Source organism: Polyodon spathula, chromosome 11 (assembly GCF_017654505.1).
Source record: "Polyodon spathula isolate WHYD16114869_AA chromosome 11, ASM1765450v1, whole genome shotgun sequence".
Classification (NCBI taxonomy): Eukaryota; Metazoa; Chordata; class Actinopteri; order Acipenseriformes; family Polyodontidae; genus Polyodon; species Polyodon spathula.
In genome coordinates this window covers 26786399-26803943 of record NC_054544.1, presented here as the reverse complement: position 1 = coordinate 26803943, position 17545 = coordinate 26786399, and the positions used below count along the sequence as shown (strand labels likewise).

Genomic DNA, 17545 nt, shown 5'->3' with positions numbered 1-17545 from the left:
AAAGGTGGCTGGATTACTGTCAAGACTTGCAGGTTCAGCAAGGGAGCGTTAGCTTAGAGCATAACATTTCCACAACCACAAATAAATTTATTATAGACATAGTTAAAGTATTAAAAAAATTACCCCAATATTAGACATTTGCAATAGCTGGAAATGCTGAAATAGCAATACACTGAAATCTCTCCACCATAATGCTTAAGAACACAAAACCACAAACAAGTGCCTTAAAGCATCACCTCTTATACGCAACTTAATTGAAATCCTCCTGTTGGGATGATGAAAAGCTCTCCAGCCTGCCTTTTAAAAGGGTACATCAGGACCTTTTTATTTTATTGTGTTACATGTTCCCATTTGTTGCTACAACTGTTTATGTAAGGTGTGTGCATTGCTTTAATTTTATATGTAACGGAGACAGATTTTAACGTGAGCAGGAGGATGATGGGAAAGGTAGTTCTGAGAGGTCCATGCAGGTACACTGGAAGCCATAACTGGAGGCAGTGAATGCAATTTAAAAGTAAAAAAGTAGTCAAAATGTAAAAAGAAAAATGATAATTAAAACAATAAACACAGCTTACGTAAACAGTTGTAGCAACAAATGGGAACATGTAACAATAGAAAAAAGGTTATTAGGTATCCTTTAAGTCCACAAAGAATTGCATCTCAGCTCAACAAACACATTTTGTATGTAGCAGCTACTTGTCTACACAAAGTAGATATGACAAATTGAACACAACAGGGGCACCAGAATAAATCAGGGTGGGGAACTGGATTTTTAACCCTTAGTTATGACAAGTTTAAATGTACGTTGTCATATAACAATGATGGAATAAAAATTAAAAGTATATTGAATAGAGTGAAGTATTTTCTGGAGTGAAAGCCAACATTCATTTTCTTCCATGAATGGTTATATGCACAATCCCTACATATGTGCAGATCATGCTGGCGGATATGATTTCTTAGGTGTGATGGGAAAGCTTTGTATAAAGAAAGTTATTTCAGAACAGCCCTTTGAGCCTGTTTCCAAAAAGACACTGCCCTACTGTAATGTAATCAAGCCTTGATAAACTGTGTTGGTAAAGAATGTTATTTACAATACACTATGAGGGAGAGAAAACACATGGCTCAGCTTTCCATTGCACAAAACCAGTTAGTTCCAGTATGTATAAATACAGGAGAACAATGGAGCCCACATTGAGAGAGAATATTTTCAATCTGTTTTTAAAATAGAAATCGAATGTGCTGGTTTGTAATTGGCCTTCCCTTTCTAGCTTGGCAAAACAAAGGTCTGGACCTTCCCCAAAGGTGCTGTTGCATCTATAAAACACTGACGTATTCTCAGGGCTTCTGGGGACAGACCGCTAAACAGAGGGTCGGCCAGTCTCCTGGAGACACCCTCACCGCTCTCCTCGCCTTTTAGCCCTTGTCCATCATGAGGTCCAGACCACAAACCCAGTCCAAGAGGAAGATGTTCGTGGGGAGAGCCATATTCTGTTGTGTTGGGTTTTCCACACTTAGGGGGCAGTCCGGACTCCTTGGGCATTTTGAGGCAATTAGGGCAATAAAGGGGGAGTTGGTCAGTCTCTTGGGCAGCCTGAGGGTCAGTGCAGTAGGTCAGGGTGGGGAGAAAGGAGCCCCAGAAACAGAGTGCTGTAGTAGCTGTGCCAGAGCGCCTGTCTCGACTGTCATTACCCCAGATGCAGCAGCGAAGGTCGGAGGTGGAGACATACTGAGGGGGCACCACAGGGCTCAGGGGCTGCAGTGGAAACCCCAGAGTCTCGCTCTGCTGGAGGACAGCAGAGGGCGGCTTCACTCTTACGAACAACATTTGCTGAAGTACAGCTGTGGAGGCGATCAAACCAGCAACACTGGTGAGGTAAACCAGGCTGAACATGCAGGCCAGCTGCAACAGAGAAGAAAGAAGAAGCGTCAGAGCACCGTTCAGACTGACTTAAAGACTGAACTGAGATATTGTGATATACTGGGGTGCTAAAAGCTTAGCGATTAAACATTAGCCAAGTATTAAGGGTTTAGAAGTTTGCATGAACATTTAACAGGTCACATACAGGTGTTTACATAGTTTAAATCGTAGTAAGTGTACAATAAAAAAAAAATATTAAAAAATGACATTAAATATTTCTTCACGGTCTTCTCTATAAAATTAAGTGCAGAACACATCCAGTCAATATAAAAAAATAAAATATATATAAAAAGTGATGTGTGGCTTTTCTGATTGGCTACAAACTTTACCCATCGGTTAATGCTGAAACATTAAGACAAGTTTCATCTTCAAATGCAAATTTTCATGAAATTGAACCGAAACCAACACCCTTCATACAGTTAATAAATGAAATGATCTGGCTGAAGAAGGCAACTTCATTTCATACCACTTTAATGTGATTTGTTAAGAAATCTGGAAACTGAATAGCCCATATATGCCAAATATAAAAAACATTAAATGCAAGAATGCTGGCCTCTGCAGTCATGGAATGTGAGCTCCTTACTTTGGCGAAGTGTCGATACATGTGAGTAAATGCTTGTTGCCATGTCGACTGCTCCAGTAACACACATAGGTCAGTGTAGGTAAACCAGCCTCGCTTCAAACCCTGCTTTTCTGCAATACTGGAATTAAAAAAGAAAATCACTTTAAACACATTTTGCAGTGCCCTCCAAAATTATAAATCATGTGAGTATTATTACACTCCTGCAGAGATGCCAACTTTTAAAAGGAGAAAATAGTAGCGTATGTCAGTGGCTGCTAGCCCCTAGAAATTAAAAGGTTCCTAGGCTCTGGCTGGCAAGCCAATGACTTCATTTTTGCTGTTCAATCTAGAATTGTGGTAATCGTAAACAAACAGCATTCAGAAATTAAAAAATAAATAAGATACTTCACCACTGATTTTCTTTCCTTTTTTTTAAATTTGGAATTTAAATATTCAGTCTCAAAACTATAAAAACAATAAAGTCAAATTATTTTTTTTTATTAATTTTTACTACTCTGCAACTATCAAAACACAAAATGCTGTGTTGTATCCAACAATTGTTTAAAGCGAGTTAACCCTCAAAACCCATTTGCACAAACATACAGTAATGGGGAGTGTCAGATTTTGCTTATTGCTGGTGTTTCTTAGTACCTATGTGAGCGATACAGTCACGTTTCACAGTGATGTCTGTCCGGCAGTCTTTACAGTAGATGTGAGATTTAGACACTCTACTTCTTTTAATGAATGACCATTCTACAAATTTCTCTCGATATTTCTGACAACCTTGATCTTTTTTTCTTACAGTATTTTACATCTCTTCACCTCCCCCGTTCATTTCATACTTGTATCAAGTAGAAGCAGCAATACAGTAGCTACATGCTCCGGCAGCAACGGGGTCAAATACCAGCTTCATTACTGGGGAATTCCTCACTGTACAATGACATTTCTACATACTGCTAAAAATGTGCAGTTTGTATAAAGAAAAACATAAAAGTGTTGGTTTTGTCATTTCAGGTTTGAAGTTAACGCTTTTCCTGTGTCTAACATTTTGGGATTAGAGGCGGCAAAACAGGCTATGGGAATTACACATTCATTTTAATTAATTAATCTGTAAACATAAGTTTTAAAGGTTTACAAAACTTGAAAATGTTGCTGAATTTGTCATTCAAATTTTGTCTGCTTGCTACTTTTTTGCAGCCAGCACATACCATTTTAAACGACTCGTTTCCAGCACAGGCTCATTACATTTTTGATTGTTTCAATGTTTAGAGAGCTGACTCAGTAGCTAGGTTAAATGTTAAAATGTTTCACCTTGGTTTTGGGTGATGTTCTTGATGAACTATCAATGATAACACATTTTAGGCAACTTACATCAATAGAATATAATGTAATGTAAACAGAAAATGTCTTTTCTGGTGAGGGTTTTTTTTTATTTTTTTATTTTTTATAAAAAATGGTTATAAAAAAACAAACAAAACAAAAGATAGTATTATACCCCTTCAAGGTAGCACTGTAGCAAACCTCCAAAATAGTAGCTGCTACAGCCAAATCATATCTGTTGGCATCTCTGCTCCTGACACAAAAGCATTACGGCATGCGAGTGGTTTTTGAATAGTTTGTTGTTCCTTTTTTTAAAAGGAGTGTGTAAATAGTGTTGACAGCACCTTGAAGTGACTTTGTGTTTACTGTGACGTGGATATTGTGGTCTTCGAGTTGTAAACAGCAGGCTTCCTAGTGTGCCTTTTTATCTTTCAGATGCAGAAGTAGCGCTCGCTGTGTTTGACATGTTTCCAAATGCAGATCTGTGAATAAGATTGCCCTTATCTTGCAATGTGTGAGCAGGCAAGCCTGTAGTCGTTAAGGCAAGCTCAGCAACTGACCTGACTGAACAGGAAAACATATTGATATATGCAGTGAAAAAAAAAAAAAAAATACAAATATCAAAGAATTACCAGTACAAGGCTCTAAACTTTCTTTTCAGAATGTTACCAGAAAATGCAGTGATGTACTCTGAATATCTTTAAAACTGTATTTCTCAGAAGTGATTTCATTATTAGTCTTCATTTACCAGACAGAAACTGATAACTGCTATTAAAAAAAACTTTTTAAAAGACTAAGAGAAATGTAGCCTTGGTACCAAAAGCAAGCAAGCTTGGTACCAATTCTGGTATTGTCAGCAATGGTACCAGCAAACCTGGTACTGAAGTAGTTTAGGTACCGAGTATGAATACTACTGGTATCAAAACTAACTGAAAAACAGCTCGGTACCAACTGTTAGTACCACTGGTACTGAGATGTCAGTACAGCAACGTCCGCACCGCAATGTCTGCAACGAGACAATGGTATGGGATGTTAATACTCACCTAACAGCCCCAGTGCCAAGGTATACCGTCAGTACCATGAGGATAGGTACCGTTCGAATTATGTATCGCGTCAATATAGAGTCGTTGCCGAGTACCTACTCTAAGGTTGCGTCCACTCTAGTACCGGGGTACAAAGAAGAATATGTCAATCTTGTGCTAAAGCACAACAGTAGCAAGGCAATCCCACAAAAGCAGAAGATTTCAAGAACAGATGCGCACCAGCTAACTATACAGTCAAGAAGACTGTGTAACTGTAGAATGAGCAGCACTACACTACACAGTTACGGGCTATCTCCAAGCCTGAAGATAGCCTCTGTACTACCGCCGTAATACAGAGAGTCCTATGAACCCACAGAATTCAATCTATAAAACAAAGAGAATTGTGAGGGTCTGGAACCAACTGCCCAGTAATGTTGTTGAAGTGGACACTCTGGGATCCTTCAAGAAGCTGTTTAATGAGATTCTGGGATCAAGCTACTAACAACCAAATGAGCAAGATGGACCGAATGGCCTGCTCTCTTTTATAGACTTTCTTATGTTCTAAGCGATTAGGCTATTTGTCAACGAGCTTTTGGCATGATTCTTTATTGCCTTTTTACCATTCTTCAACGCAAAATTGTCCCAGTTCATTCAAATTCTGAGGTCTTCTCTTGTGCACAGCTTTCTTCAACTAGATTGGGACTTTTACTAGGCCATTCCAGAACCTTGATTTTATTTTTCTTTAACCATTCTGAGTAGATTTAGATGTGTGCTTTGGATCGTTGTCGTGTTAGAATGCCCAGTTGCACTTTAAACCAAGTTCTGTAGTGGAGGGTTTCAGATGATTGGCTAATATTTTGGCATGCTATGGAATCCATTTTACCATGTATTAGAACAAAATTTCCAATGTCATTAGAGGAAAAACAGCCCCATAGAAGGATATTACCACTTCCATGCTTGAAATGATGTACATTAATCCTACCTTGCCTCCATAACAAACATAGCACAACTTTTTAAATAACATTGTAATTGTTGTCTACAAAGCATGTCGAGTTGATAGCCTATTGTTCATGTTCAAAGTCAATCAGCTGAATTTAAAGTACAAAATAAAAACCATGAGGGAGCCAGCCTTTAGAATAAAGAAAATGCAAAGCAGGCCCGGGAAAGACAATTGGCTTTATTTAGGTTTAAATTAAACTGACTTTTTAGTTGATACAGATTTATAATTCCTTTTTGAAAAACATAAAAGCAAAAATTAAACTAAAGTTCAATTGAGAGATTATGGATGTTTTACTTCACTTTGCTTTTGAAACTGTTCACAGTATTTTCCAAATCTTGTATATACCAGGCAAGAGCTTTCTGGTGGGTACTACATTTATACATGTGAATATATTTCTATATATTGAAATCAAATCATTAAATAATTATTGATACTAAAAGTTGGCAGACAAATCTCAAAAATGCTATTACATAAGCTTGAATGATCCCACACAGAGACGGGTAAACTTACCAGGTTTCCAGTCGGATTAAGATTTCAAAAAACTCGCTGGGATCAGCGTAGAGACTCCAGTCCTAAAACAAAAGCAGTCGCAGTTAGCAAGAACCAACCTAGCAAAATACAGAGTATATACAATGCAATCCAACTTTATACACATATTATTAATGAACAGAAGATAGAAGACAAAAATCTTTTGAAAAAATTCTAGTGAAATGCAATCTGAAAGGAGTGAAGTGTATGATACTAGCTTAGTCAAGACTGATGCACAATCAAGCCTTTTATGCTCACCATGTACAGCTATGGCCAAAAGTTTTGCATCACCCTTTAGAGTGTGCTTTCTAGTCGAATGAAACCTCTGAATAATGTTAAGTTAACATATTGAATTACATGCCGCTTTGCAGTTTTCCAAATACTTAAACTGACAAATTAAAAAACTCAATTTCAAAATTCAACACGAAATACTGTACTACTATTATGGCTTACAGTAGACTTTTGCGATATCATTTAGCAGTTTCTTTGATTGCATTATATCTAGGTAGTGCTAAACGTTTGGCTAGAGTTGTAGAGTTTAAAAGCACATACGGTTCCCCATTTTTTGAAGGAGAACCCTAAAAAAACAACAAGTTTGATTGTACAGCATCTGGTGGAGGTACTAATCATTACAATAATAATAATTACAATGGCTTTGAGGAAGTTCATCTCCAGGCTGTTAACTGTGTGCACATCCAGCTTCCCAGCAGCTCCCCATTCATCATTGAACACCTCTTCCTCCTCTCCCTCATCATACAGGTACTTGCTGGCAACCATCTGGAATCCAACACAAGCAAAATACATATCACTGCAGGGCATTCACTCACTGATCCCACACTAACACTGCTAATTCATTTCTTATCTCTTCTTATAAATTCAATCTGTTGACACTCGCATTTGTAGAAATGTGCTGTCTGTATTGCATGTTTTAGTTTCAACACAATGTTAGAATAAAACCAACCATAAATAAAACAGGAAAAATGTGCCAAACCTCAGCAGTAGTTTTAAAAGAACTAAAAAGGAAGATTTAAATATTCACAATAAAACTACTGTACTGTAGTACTAGAAAATGTGTTATTTAAAAATCAGTTTAATGTTACCTTATTTAGAGAACTACTACATACAATAATTTGTTTTGTGAGGTCTAAACATCAGAAACGAGAACTCTGGTTAAAAATAAACATGTATTTCTAGTCCCCATTTACAGTGTCTATAGCAAATGTAATACTGTCGTGCAGGCTGGAAAAGGTACAGAATTTGCGAATCGCTCCATCTACTCACCATTGAGATCAAAAAAAGGTCAGATGAGGAGATTTGTTGAAGGTACTCAGGGTTTCTGTGTCTCAGCCTTTCAATGTAAACCAAAGCCAGCATCATGGCACAGGGAGAAATACACGCTTCCCTAAGAGAAACAGATAATACGAATAATAAATACATCAACACTTGCCATTTACACAAAAACAAAGCATCCCCAAGAGCCTAATAGATGTGCAATGACTTCTGTTACAATGGTTTGTACACGAGAAGTAAAACAGTTTACAACCCAGAGTTCCTTCAAAAACGAATATACAGTGGTAGCCAAAGCCGGCTATATAAGTCAAAAAATATGGTACCTCTGCACGTACCATATTTAAGTCAGTGCGATCTGCAGTTGTGTTAACCGCTCGAGAGAGTTATCTGACTAGAAGCTGGTTTGTTACAGAGTACTACTGAAACAGTGTTTCGCAAGCGGGTGTCACATGCTAAAGCCTGTGAATATCAAAAGCACAAAGATTACTTTGAGTTAAAGTAATTTGTATACTGCACTGTATGACTCCGGTAACAACTGCATTTTAACATAAGTTCAACAACTATTCAGCTAAACATTGCCTAATACTAAAGAAAAGTGCTGTAAAAATGTGTGTGCACACAACACTAAGCAGACCAAATAAATATCCCACTCTCATCCGATGTTTCATTTTTTGTGTGCATTTATGAAACCTAGTCGAATGTTGAATGGGTTTCTTGTCAACAATGTATTTTCCAAGGGTGACAAAAGTTGAAAATGTACAGTAAGAATTACAATTCAGGACTCCTAGTGAGTGCAGTACATTATGAGGAGTGGGTAAAAGCCTGACGGAGATAAAAATAAGCAGTGACCATAGAAACAGGACCTCTAGCTTCTCACCAGAACCACATAGATTTCTTCGAACTTGGATCAGAAGAGAAACAAACTCCAAATGTGCTTCCTCCTCAGAGGTCAGGTTCTCCTCTCTATCTCCCAGTAACTGCTGCCTGTAGGGATTATGAAGGCTAAAACACATGACTGCAGGAGTTGCTAATCAAATACGTAATGAGAATGATTGGTGGGCTTCCTGCATAGCCCAGACTTCACTCATTACCTAGTTAAGAAAACAATAGAAAATGCAGCATAGGTTACACGACGTAATGAAAAGTATAATACAATTCTCTTTATTTTTACCAGCACTACAAATATATACAGAGACTCCTCACCAATAATTGCAAACATTGAAGCTTTTCTCCATCAAATCAAACTATTCCCTGTGTAACAGGGGAGCTCTATGCAGACTGTCTAACGTATGCATGGTTCTGCAGGAAGAGGGCAGTAGCCTTGTAAAATCCACCTGTCAGTCGTGGGGAAGAGGGTGTGTTGGCTTTTCCACTCTCCGAGTGGCTCAGAGACGGGCCTTGGGGGATGGTTCAGCCTATAAGTACTGTGCTTAGTTATGCATTCGGGTGGTCGTGATTGGCAATATTGGCTGAGAAGTCCAGTGTAAACAAAACACTAGGCAAGAACGCCAGTGCCTGGAGCGAGAGAACAAACCACGCAAGCACGGCTGAGGAAGACAGCCAGTTTAGAGAGAGAAAATAATAAATAAAATAAATTGTTAATTGGGGACATGTGTGATTAGAAGAGGAACCCTGGCCACCCCAGTGTATAGTGCATAACAGCATAGGATGGAGACCTGAGCTGACCGATTTAGTGGCAGTGGGGGCACTGCGTAAACACCACCTTTATTTTGAAGTTTTATTACTGTTTTATTTTACCTTTTCATTTCGCCTTTTGTTTTCATTAGTATTTTGAGCACCTAATCTCCAGCCAAGCCCCCACCCTTTTTCACTGTATTTTTGACATACCCCTTTATAGATGTGCATACTGATAAATACTCTCCTGATCATTCATTCTATCACCAAACTCCTCAATAATGCGATCCAAGTCATTATTCTATTACTATAACATCTCAAAAAGCTCTGCAAATGTCTGTGATATTCTTTGAGCAACGGATTCAGAAGCAGCTATCTCCTTTGTTTATGTCCGTGTTATCTCTGTGGTGCATGGGTCTCTCAGATACGCCCCCCTTTTTATTCGGCTCCTATCAGTCTCACTTGGCCATTGAAAGGTTTGCTCAGCTTTTTCCGAAAAAAAAAAAAAAAACGGACTAGAGACTTGTACGTCTTTTTGATGATGTCGGAGAGGGTCCAACATCGGAATGGAAAGGGAAAATTTAAATGTCAGACCTGGTCTGACATAGGACCGCAAAGGGTTAAATCATGTTCCTAATTCATTTTGTGTTCTGAAATTACTTAAAACACTTCTCAATTAACCATGCGATTACTTTGACTATGTATTGCTAATAGCTGTATCATTAATTGTACTTCTAGTTGGTTAAATAGGAACACTTGCTAAATGCATTTGATAGATTATTCAAATGCATTTGAAAAAGATCAAATACATTGTCAAGTGCAAATACTTTGCAAACGGATGCAAATGCAGTGTACCTTATTTCAGACACTTGTAAATTCACAATTCCCCCTGCGATTACTTTAACATAACTAACAGCTGTGTCATCAACTGCACTTGGAAGTCGGTTAAATACTAACACTTGTTAATTCCATTTCATAGATTATTCAAATCAATCAAATGCATTCTGTCAAGTGCAAATGCAGTGTATATTTCTTGATTACATTTACATGCATAAATAGGTTGCCTAGTCACCCATAGCACAGAAAATGGCGGGAATGGAGGCAGCAGTCTACGAGGAAAAGAGAACACTGCTTAGGTTTGATCAATCACTGAATATACTGCAATATCTAGACAAATACACTGATGTCATTGTTCATGTGTTCTATTTTCTGCAAACGTTTCATCACAGGAAAGTTAAGAGGACGCTGTGGAAGTGGAAACTCCATCTAAGAAACGAACATTCCCATATGGACCGAGCTTCTCCATGACTATGTTGCACCAGAGGACATTAGAAAAGTTTTACAGACAGCTAGTGGAAATCAAGCTGCAAGGATGAGAAACCAGAAATAAGAGCGAAAACGTTACAGGGATTAGTGGAGAAGATTTCAAAAGAAAACTGTGTATTTCTTTGTGCACAGTCGGCTAATTTGATTGTTAAAGGGCACAGAGATAAGGATTATGCAGTCAATAATTTTCCTAATGAAAAATCTTCATGTAACAGCACCCAGACATGCTACCACATTCTAGCTGCAAGACTGTCTATTGACATGTAGGCACAAAAGAAAGTGTACAGTTCAAAATATACTGGAGACAACAGCAGCTCCACTCTTTGGAGATGCTGGATGAAACATTTGGGATAACCTTATTGCCAGGAATGGTAAAAGAGGAGATTCATTCTTTTGAAGAACCTGTTCTTACTAGCAAAGAAATTCACAGGAGAGACAAGTCCTTGGAAAAGAGGAGATTCATTTTTTTGAAGAACTGCTTCTTACTAGCACGTCAACCAAATTCACAGGAGAGACAGGTCCTTGGAAAAGCGTAGCTGACTATCCACAGTTCAAGGCTGTGACAATAAAGAACATTTTCATCAATGTGGCAGATATTGATTCCCTATTGGACAATGGCTAACTGATGCCATCACTGATGGACCAGTAATGGTGAATGTCACAGAAAATGACGTAGGTATCTGCGTGTTTTCCAGCCATCTGACGAAATCCATTGAATGTTGTGCATGTGTGGAATTGGACATCTACTTCAAAACGGGATTCGAGGTGGGCTTTCTTGAGTAATAGCTTCCTTCTTGCCACCCTACCATACAGGCCAGATTTGTGGAGTGCTTGGGATATTGTTGTCACATGCACACTTTGACCAGTCTTGGCCATAAAAACCTGTAGCTCTTGCAAAGTTGCCATTGGCCTCTAGGAAGCCTCTCTGATCAGTCTCCTTCTTGCACGGTCATCCGTGGTCTTGAAGTTTGTTTAAAAAAAGAAAGATTTCTTCACTTACCTAAGAAAACTGGAATACTGTTATAACTTGTGTAAACAAAAATATGTTGATAACAAGTAGGCTGCTGCAGTCACAGGACTGTGCTAATTTTAACTGAGGCATTGGTCATGTTCTCATGGCACAGATTTCCGCAGTTCTGCACAGAATTGCGGAGATGCGCTGTAGATGTCCCTCACCACCCACATAAATCTGTGCAGATTCTGCATAGCCCATTCTGCATAGATGATGCAAAGATCACGAGTGACCTGCTAATAGTAATGCAAATAACCACAAAAACTATTGCTGCCACTTTGTCATTATTATACAATGAAGCCGTAAACAGCTTTGTCAATGCTATATTAAATAAATATACCAATTACTTAAACAAACATGATGTACTAAATCCATGATAAGTGATGTATAATTTTACAATAAAGTTAATGTTAATCAAATACATTAAACTGACTGTTGATAATCCAGACAAACGTAAATACAGCACATTGAAAATGTGTGCTGCTCTGAAAGATTTTGGAGAAGGCGTGTTAAAAGCTGCGTGTGTCGTCAGAAAGACAGCAGCCAAGAGCAGCCGGCGCAGCAAGCTTTGGGTAACAGAACGTAGCAATTGAAATGTGTATTCTGTGTCGTTGACCATTTCCTTCAAAACCATTATGAAAATGCAGTATCAGTTCACAAAAATATCTTCCTCAGACACTTTGTTAAGGCTGCAAGTACCATGGTTGATTTAGAAGAAGTGTGTTTGCAGTTGAAAAATGCATTAACTGTTGTATAAAGGAATTACAATTACGGTGTAGAATAAAAGGAACGGTATTAATACCATAATGTACCTAAACCGCGGTAAACCGAAAAACCGGTATACCGACCCATCCCTAAACAGGCTTGTATAATAGTTTGGTACAGAGTACTGAACCAATATAGTTGAAAGTGTGTAAGTTCTGTACAGGTAGTATACATACACATTTAAGTTATTACAATAAGGACACTGCAGATCATTTGAGATTCTTGCTGGACTAATCATCTCCTGTACGCCTAAAAGGGAGAGTGTTTTGTGGGGTATTTATACAGCTTGCTATATTGATTTTAGTTCAATAACTGTAATTTCTCCTGTTTGAACGATTGTGAACAACTAATTGACGTCAGAGTAGAACTCCAAACCATGTGCCTTTTAGCGCCTTTTTTGCCTTTGCTAAGAACAGACCTTGCCACGTGTGCTGCATACTTCTTGTGGAGTTTACGGATTGGACTTGGTGCAGATTTGTGAAGCAGTTCCACAGCAATATCTGAAACAACAAATAGGCAAACAAGGAGAAAGGAAATTAGACCATAAATATAAAATCAGCATTAAGTTATTAGAAACCTTTATAGAAAATATTTTTTTTTTTATTTCCAGCAATACTTTAAAAAAAGGATTAGGGCTAGATTGATGCACTGACAACCGTTGATGGTCAAAAATAGAAGATCATAAATAACTTTGCTCCTCTGATTTCTCCTCACTTTATTTATCTTTGCTTTAGGCATTTAAGCCAATCAGATCAACATGAGGACACATTTGCAAGGAATAATGAAACAAACATGCCCCTGTTTCAAATAAAAATAATGATTTAAAAACACTTAAATAAATGTAAAAAAAAGATTTTAGATTGTTAGTATTTGGGTTTCATTTAGTTAGTTAAAAAAACAAATTTGGGTTTAATATTAATTACTGGAGCAGGAAGACAGATCGCAAGGGGAAAGCTTTAAAGTGCACCAAATGGTAATTTAAAAAGGGACCCTGAGCTTTGTTCCGAGATAACACTTTGGGAGCTAAAACCTTCAAAAGCTTAAACAATCTCCTTCCTTCCTTATCTTTATAACATCAGGGTTTCCCAGGTCTCACAAAATTTTGGTAATGCTACTTGCCCTTTGTCCAAAAAAAAAAAAAAAGCTAAGTTTCCCATAATTGACCTATGGACTGTGATTTGTACAAAGTACACTGTACTCAATATAGGTACAGTATCTCAGGGTTCATATACTTTTTTCAACATCAAAATACTTTTTCCAGACTTCCATTAGTTCGTTTTTTGATAGTAATCCACATAGGCGGGCAGCCGCAGAGCATTATAGCTTTTTGATCCAGAGCAGAAGTTGCTTCTGGTATTATTTCAATTTGGCACCGTGGCATTTATTTTAAATTGATCAGAATGACTGCTGTCCTTAAACGAAGAAGGCAATTATACGAGGGCGGCCTTTGTTAATAATACTATGATTTACAAACGCTGTAATGTTTTATTACATGATTTAAGGCATTTTGAAGCGACGCCATGAGAGGCTCCGATCTGCAGCACTATACTCATGTGTGTTTTTGGGGCTTGAAAACTGTTTACTTACTGCAGCATACAGAGTTTCTATAATGCTTTTACGATAGTGGCCGAGAATCACGTATGGGAATCGCATCTCGTGGCACTTAAAATATCCAGAACTACTTTTATTTATTGATTTATTTTAACCAGAACTACTCAGAAAGCGGCTCATAGAGCTTTTGTCACGGACACCCACTTCCTTTAGATTGTTGTAGCGTTTCAGGCATTCTAAATTAGGTGAAAAATACAGTAGCTTGGTGTCTTCAAATATCTCTGAAGGATTTTCCCGCACTGAAAGTTGCAGATATGCGGAAGCAACTTGGAAAATGCGTGATTCCCGCAATGAAATTCAAGCCCTGGTTAAGACATAATCCAACAAAAGTGTCATGCTACAGAACTAGTTTTAAATGCTGGAAATAAAGCATGCCATTCCAAAGAGTAGAAGATTGTTTATTTTTTTATTTTTTTAAACCTACCAGTAACAGGACCTGAAAGTGCATCTAGAGTACAGTCTGCATCCAATCCATAATACAAACGCTTCCGTACCCGTTCTGTTAGTTTCTGGTGACCAGGGAGAAACTAGAGAACAAAAGAAACATGATATTTATTAGAAACAATTCTCAGATAATACAAATGTACACATACATCTCTGTGTTATAAAAACTTGCTGTTTTAGTAGATTGTAAAGAAAATGAAGAAATATAAAACCAATTTTTCAAACATATGACTTAGGGTCTGTAAGTTTTATCCGAGATCAGGGGAAACAGTTGGGTTGAGTGAACTGCACTGCCTGTACCAGCAGCACTGAGAATCAGAGGCATATAATCTAGATCTGAATGCACAAGCGGTAATTTTCGAAAAATATTGCTTGAGTACTCCAGCATTACAATTTCAGAGTACTCGAATCCAACACCAGAAAATACTCCTCTACATAGTAGTGTACATAAACCTCCCAAACATTGCCAGAACTCCTATTTTTAAATGCCAATTTAACACACAATCAAGTAATATATTAAGTAATGAATATAATGTTTGCCTTCTTGTATAGTTAATTGTATATGATCGTGAATTATTAAATAACATAACGTACTCAAACAAGCTTTACATTAAACTGTTAAAGACAGATGCCTGGTCTACCTGTCTGATGTGTCTCGGAGGTCCCTTACTTTAGTGCAGTAGTTCCAACACACAAATAAAAACTGTACTAAACATCCTAGAGAACAATTTCCAGTGAAAAAAAAAAAAAATCTGCTTAGTATTGAGGAGATTGGGGAATGTGAAGTTCACCGACAATAAATCTGTTGGAACATAATGTCCATATTTTCGCCGACTGGTAGCGACAGCACGTTCTTCAGTTTGGTGCAAGCAATATATGCAACACGGAGACGAGATTGAACTTCACTGAACTTTATTAGCACATTCCCCTGTTGACAGATGAGCCCAGATCCTGGTTGCGCCCCTGATACACAGCTCTGTAACAACCAATACTGTTGCAGATCTTTATTATTATACCATAACTACGTTCCCTCTAAGACTTTCATTTAGTTAGTCACTGTGGCTAATGTAACTTAACATTTTAAGCAGCAAACATTTTTAGTAAAAAAAAATATATATATTAATTTGAATATTCTGATATTTGTCCCAGCACTAATTAATACTGCTTCTTACCTTACGTTTTTAATTTAGAAATTGCTTCACATTATCTTCTGTCTCATTTGGTATTATGGTATCTATATAGTAATGTGACATTGGTTGTTTTTGTGCCTGAAATATAATTTCTCTGTTTCATTGGTGTCTGGTTCTGTCTTTCTTTCACCACGTTTTTCTTTGTGTACATTTTTTTTGCAAAACCAAACAGTTTGCTTTATTATGAGGATGTTACTTACTTTTAAATTTACTGTGTGCTAAGACAAGTTTGTAATTTTAAAATTCTAATAAATAATTTTGTAATTTGTTTTCATAGACAAGTAACTTACTTGCTCTTTAAATCGACACCTAAAATCATTAAAAAAAATTAACAAAGTTATACTCTTATTTTGAATTTTGGGTCCCTAGTAAGGCACATATTTAGTCCCAAGCTATGCAGGATTTAGACCCTGCAAACACTGAAATTTGTTTTCAGTGGGGGGCACTGCCCCCTTCACCAGTGCTGGGGTGGACCTCCATACCTACCCCCACCTTCTACTTAGGATTTCTAGCCCCCTACTTTAAGAAAATGAAAAGACTCACAATAATATAAATTGGTTTCTAGTGGTGTAAATCAAGGGAATATAAGTACTCTCTTGCAGGGTAAAGTATTCAAATATCAACACAGTGGTTCAGTCTAATCAATGTACCTACACAATATATACACGCCATCATTACACTAGGTGCACATTTGACAGTATTTACAACCGCCACCACTTAAATCATGCATATTCCTGCGGATAGGTCAGCATGCGACACACAATGATAAAGTGTATTCCTGCGGGGTAGGTCAGCCTGCATTACACAACGATAAAGTGTATTACTGCGAGGATAGATACACAACGGCCATGTTACAGTACGTTTTGACAGTTAACTATTTAACATGTTTGTAAATCACAATTTGGAAGCAGTAATGATGATATGACAGTTGTTGAAACTGACAGATTTCATTACACCCAGGTCAGAGTTGGTAGTAGGCCCAGCTTCACTGCTTTGCAAATGCACGGTAGTGGGCCGCGTCAGAGCGACGGTATCGAGTACAGTCTTACTCAGAGATACAGCGCTGGTAACCCTGCAAGGTACCAGGGAAACAGCAGGGATCACGCCAAGGTCTACTACTTTAACATTTAGAAGGTCAGTGAAAATATAGCATATTGTATTTGAATTGCTATTTTGCATTTGTATTACACGCTTTATAGAGAACACTGTTGAAGATGATAACACTTCTAAGTTTACTGTTTCTCACCATATCTACATTCACCAGCATACCGGAAGACATTATTTTTAAGTCAACAATGCTGGAAGATACTTTATGCTTTTATGATATGACATCACCAAAATAAAAATAAAAAATCTAAGTAACAACACAGACGTGTATTCGGAAAAGTTAATACGGAACTAAAGTTAGGGCGGCTAAGGCAACACTCGTAACCGTCTTAGTTATACTAGCTAGTGTACATGTTTTCAAACGTTTTAATAATCATGTTATATTATACATACCGTAAACTCTTGGAAGTCGGAAAATGAGAAAGTCCTTTCATCAAATAATTCCTCAAAATCCATTTTTAATGATACACTATAAAACCTTGTCAACACTCTACTGTGGCGCAGGTCCCGTATCCCAACACAATACGGGTCTTTATTAGTGGTTTCGTCATTCATAGTCACTTCCTTAGATATTGTTGCTATCTGGTTCCAAGCAACATGGCTGTGTCGATGTTTTCGGAGCTGATTTTTTTTTTTTTAAGGGGAAGGAAAACTAATGAAAAAGGAAGAAAACGGCTTAAAATCAGGGAGATTTCAATCATTCTTATATGATGGCACACTTGGTTTTGAAAGCCAACGTTAATGCCAGTATGAAAGCTAAAACTTACGACGTTGAGGTAACTTTCCGGCTAAAATTGACTCAGACTTTATTGTTT

At 37.6% G+C, this 17545-nt stretch overlaps 1 protein-coding gene across 1 annotated transcript; it reads right to left on the bottom strand.

Moving 5' to 3' along the window:
• Positions 1–538: 538 nt before the first annotated feature.
• On the bottom strand, positions 539–17265 carry cnppd1 (cyclin Pas1/PHO80 domain containing 1). The gene is made up of 8 exons (XM_041264207.1): positions 17124–17265; positions 14414–14516; positions 12797–12878; positions 7632–7752; positions 6999–7127; positions 6333–6394; positions 2502–2619; positions 539–1900 (listed from the first exon to the last, which is right to left on the bottom strand). The coding sequence occupies exons 1-8, from the start codon at positions 17184–17186 to the stop codon at positions 1265–1267; spliced, it is 1314 nt and encodes a 437-aa protein (XP_041120141.1). The 5' UTR covers positions 17187–17265; the 3' UTR covers positions 539–1264.
• Positions 17266–17545: the final 280 nt, after the last annotated feature.

Bases quoted from the DNA above. Each gene is read 5' to 3' on its own strand.
- cnppd1 (XM_041264207.1), bottom strand. From the start codon at position 17,186: ATGGATTTTGAGGAATTATTTGATGAAAGGACTTTCTCATTTTCCGAC. The intron at 6,395-6,998 runs GTAATTATTATT...CTTTTGTTTTAG, and splicing joins TGAACTTCCTCAAAGCCATT to GACTGGAGTCTCTACGCTGA. The intron at 1,901-2,501 runs GTAAGGAGCTCA...TCTCTGTTGCAG, and splicing joins TGTATCGACACTTCGCCAAA to CTGGCCTGCATGTTCAGCCT.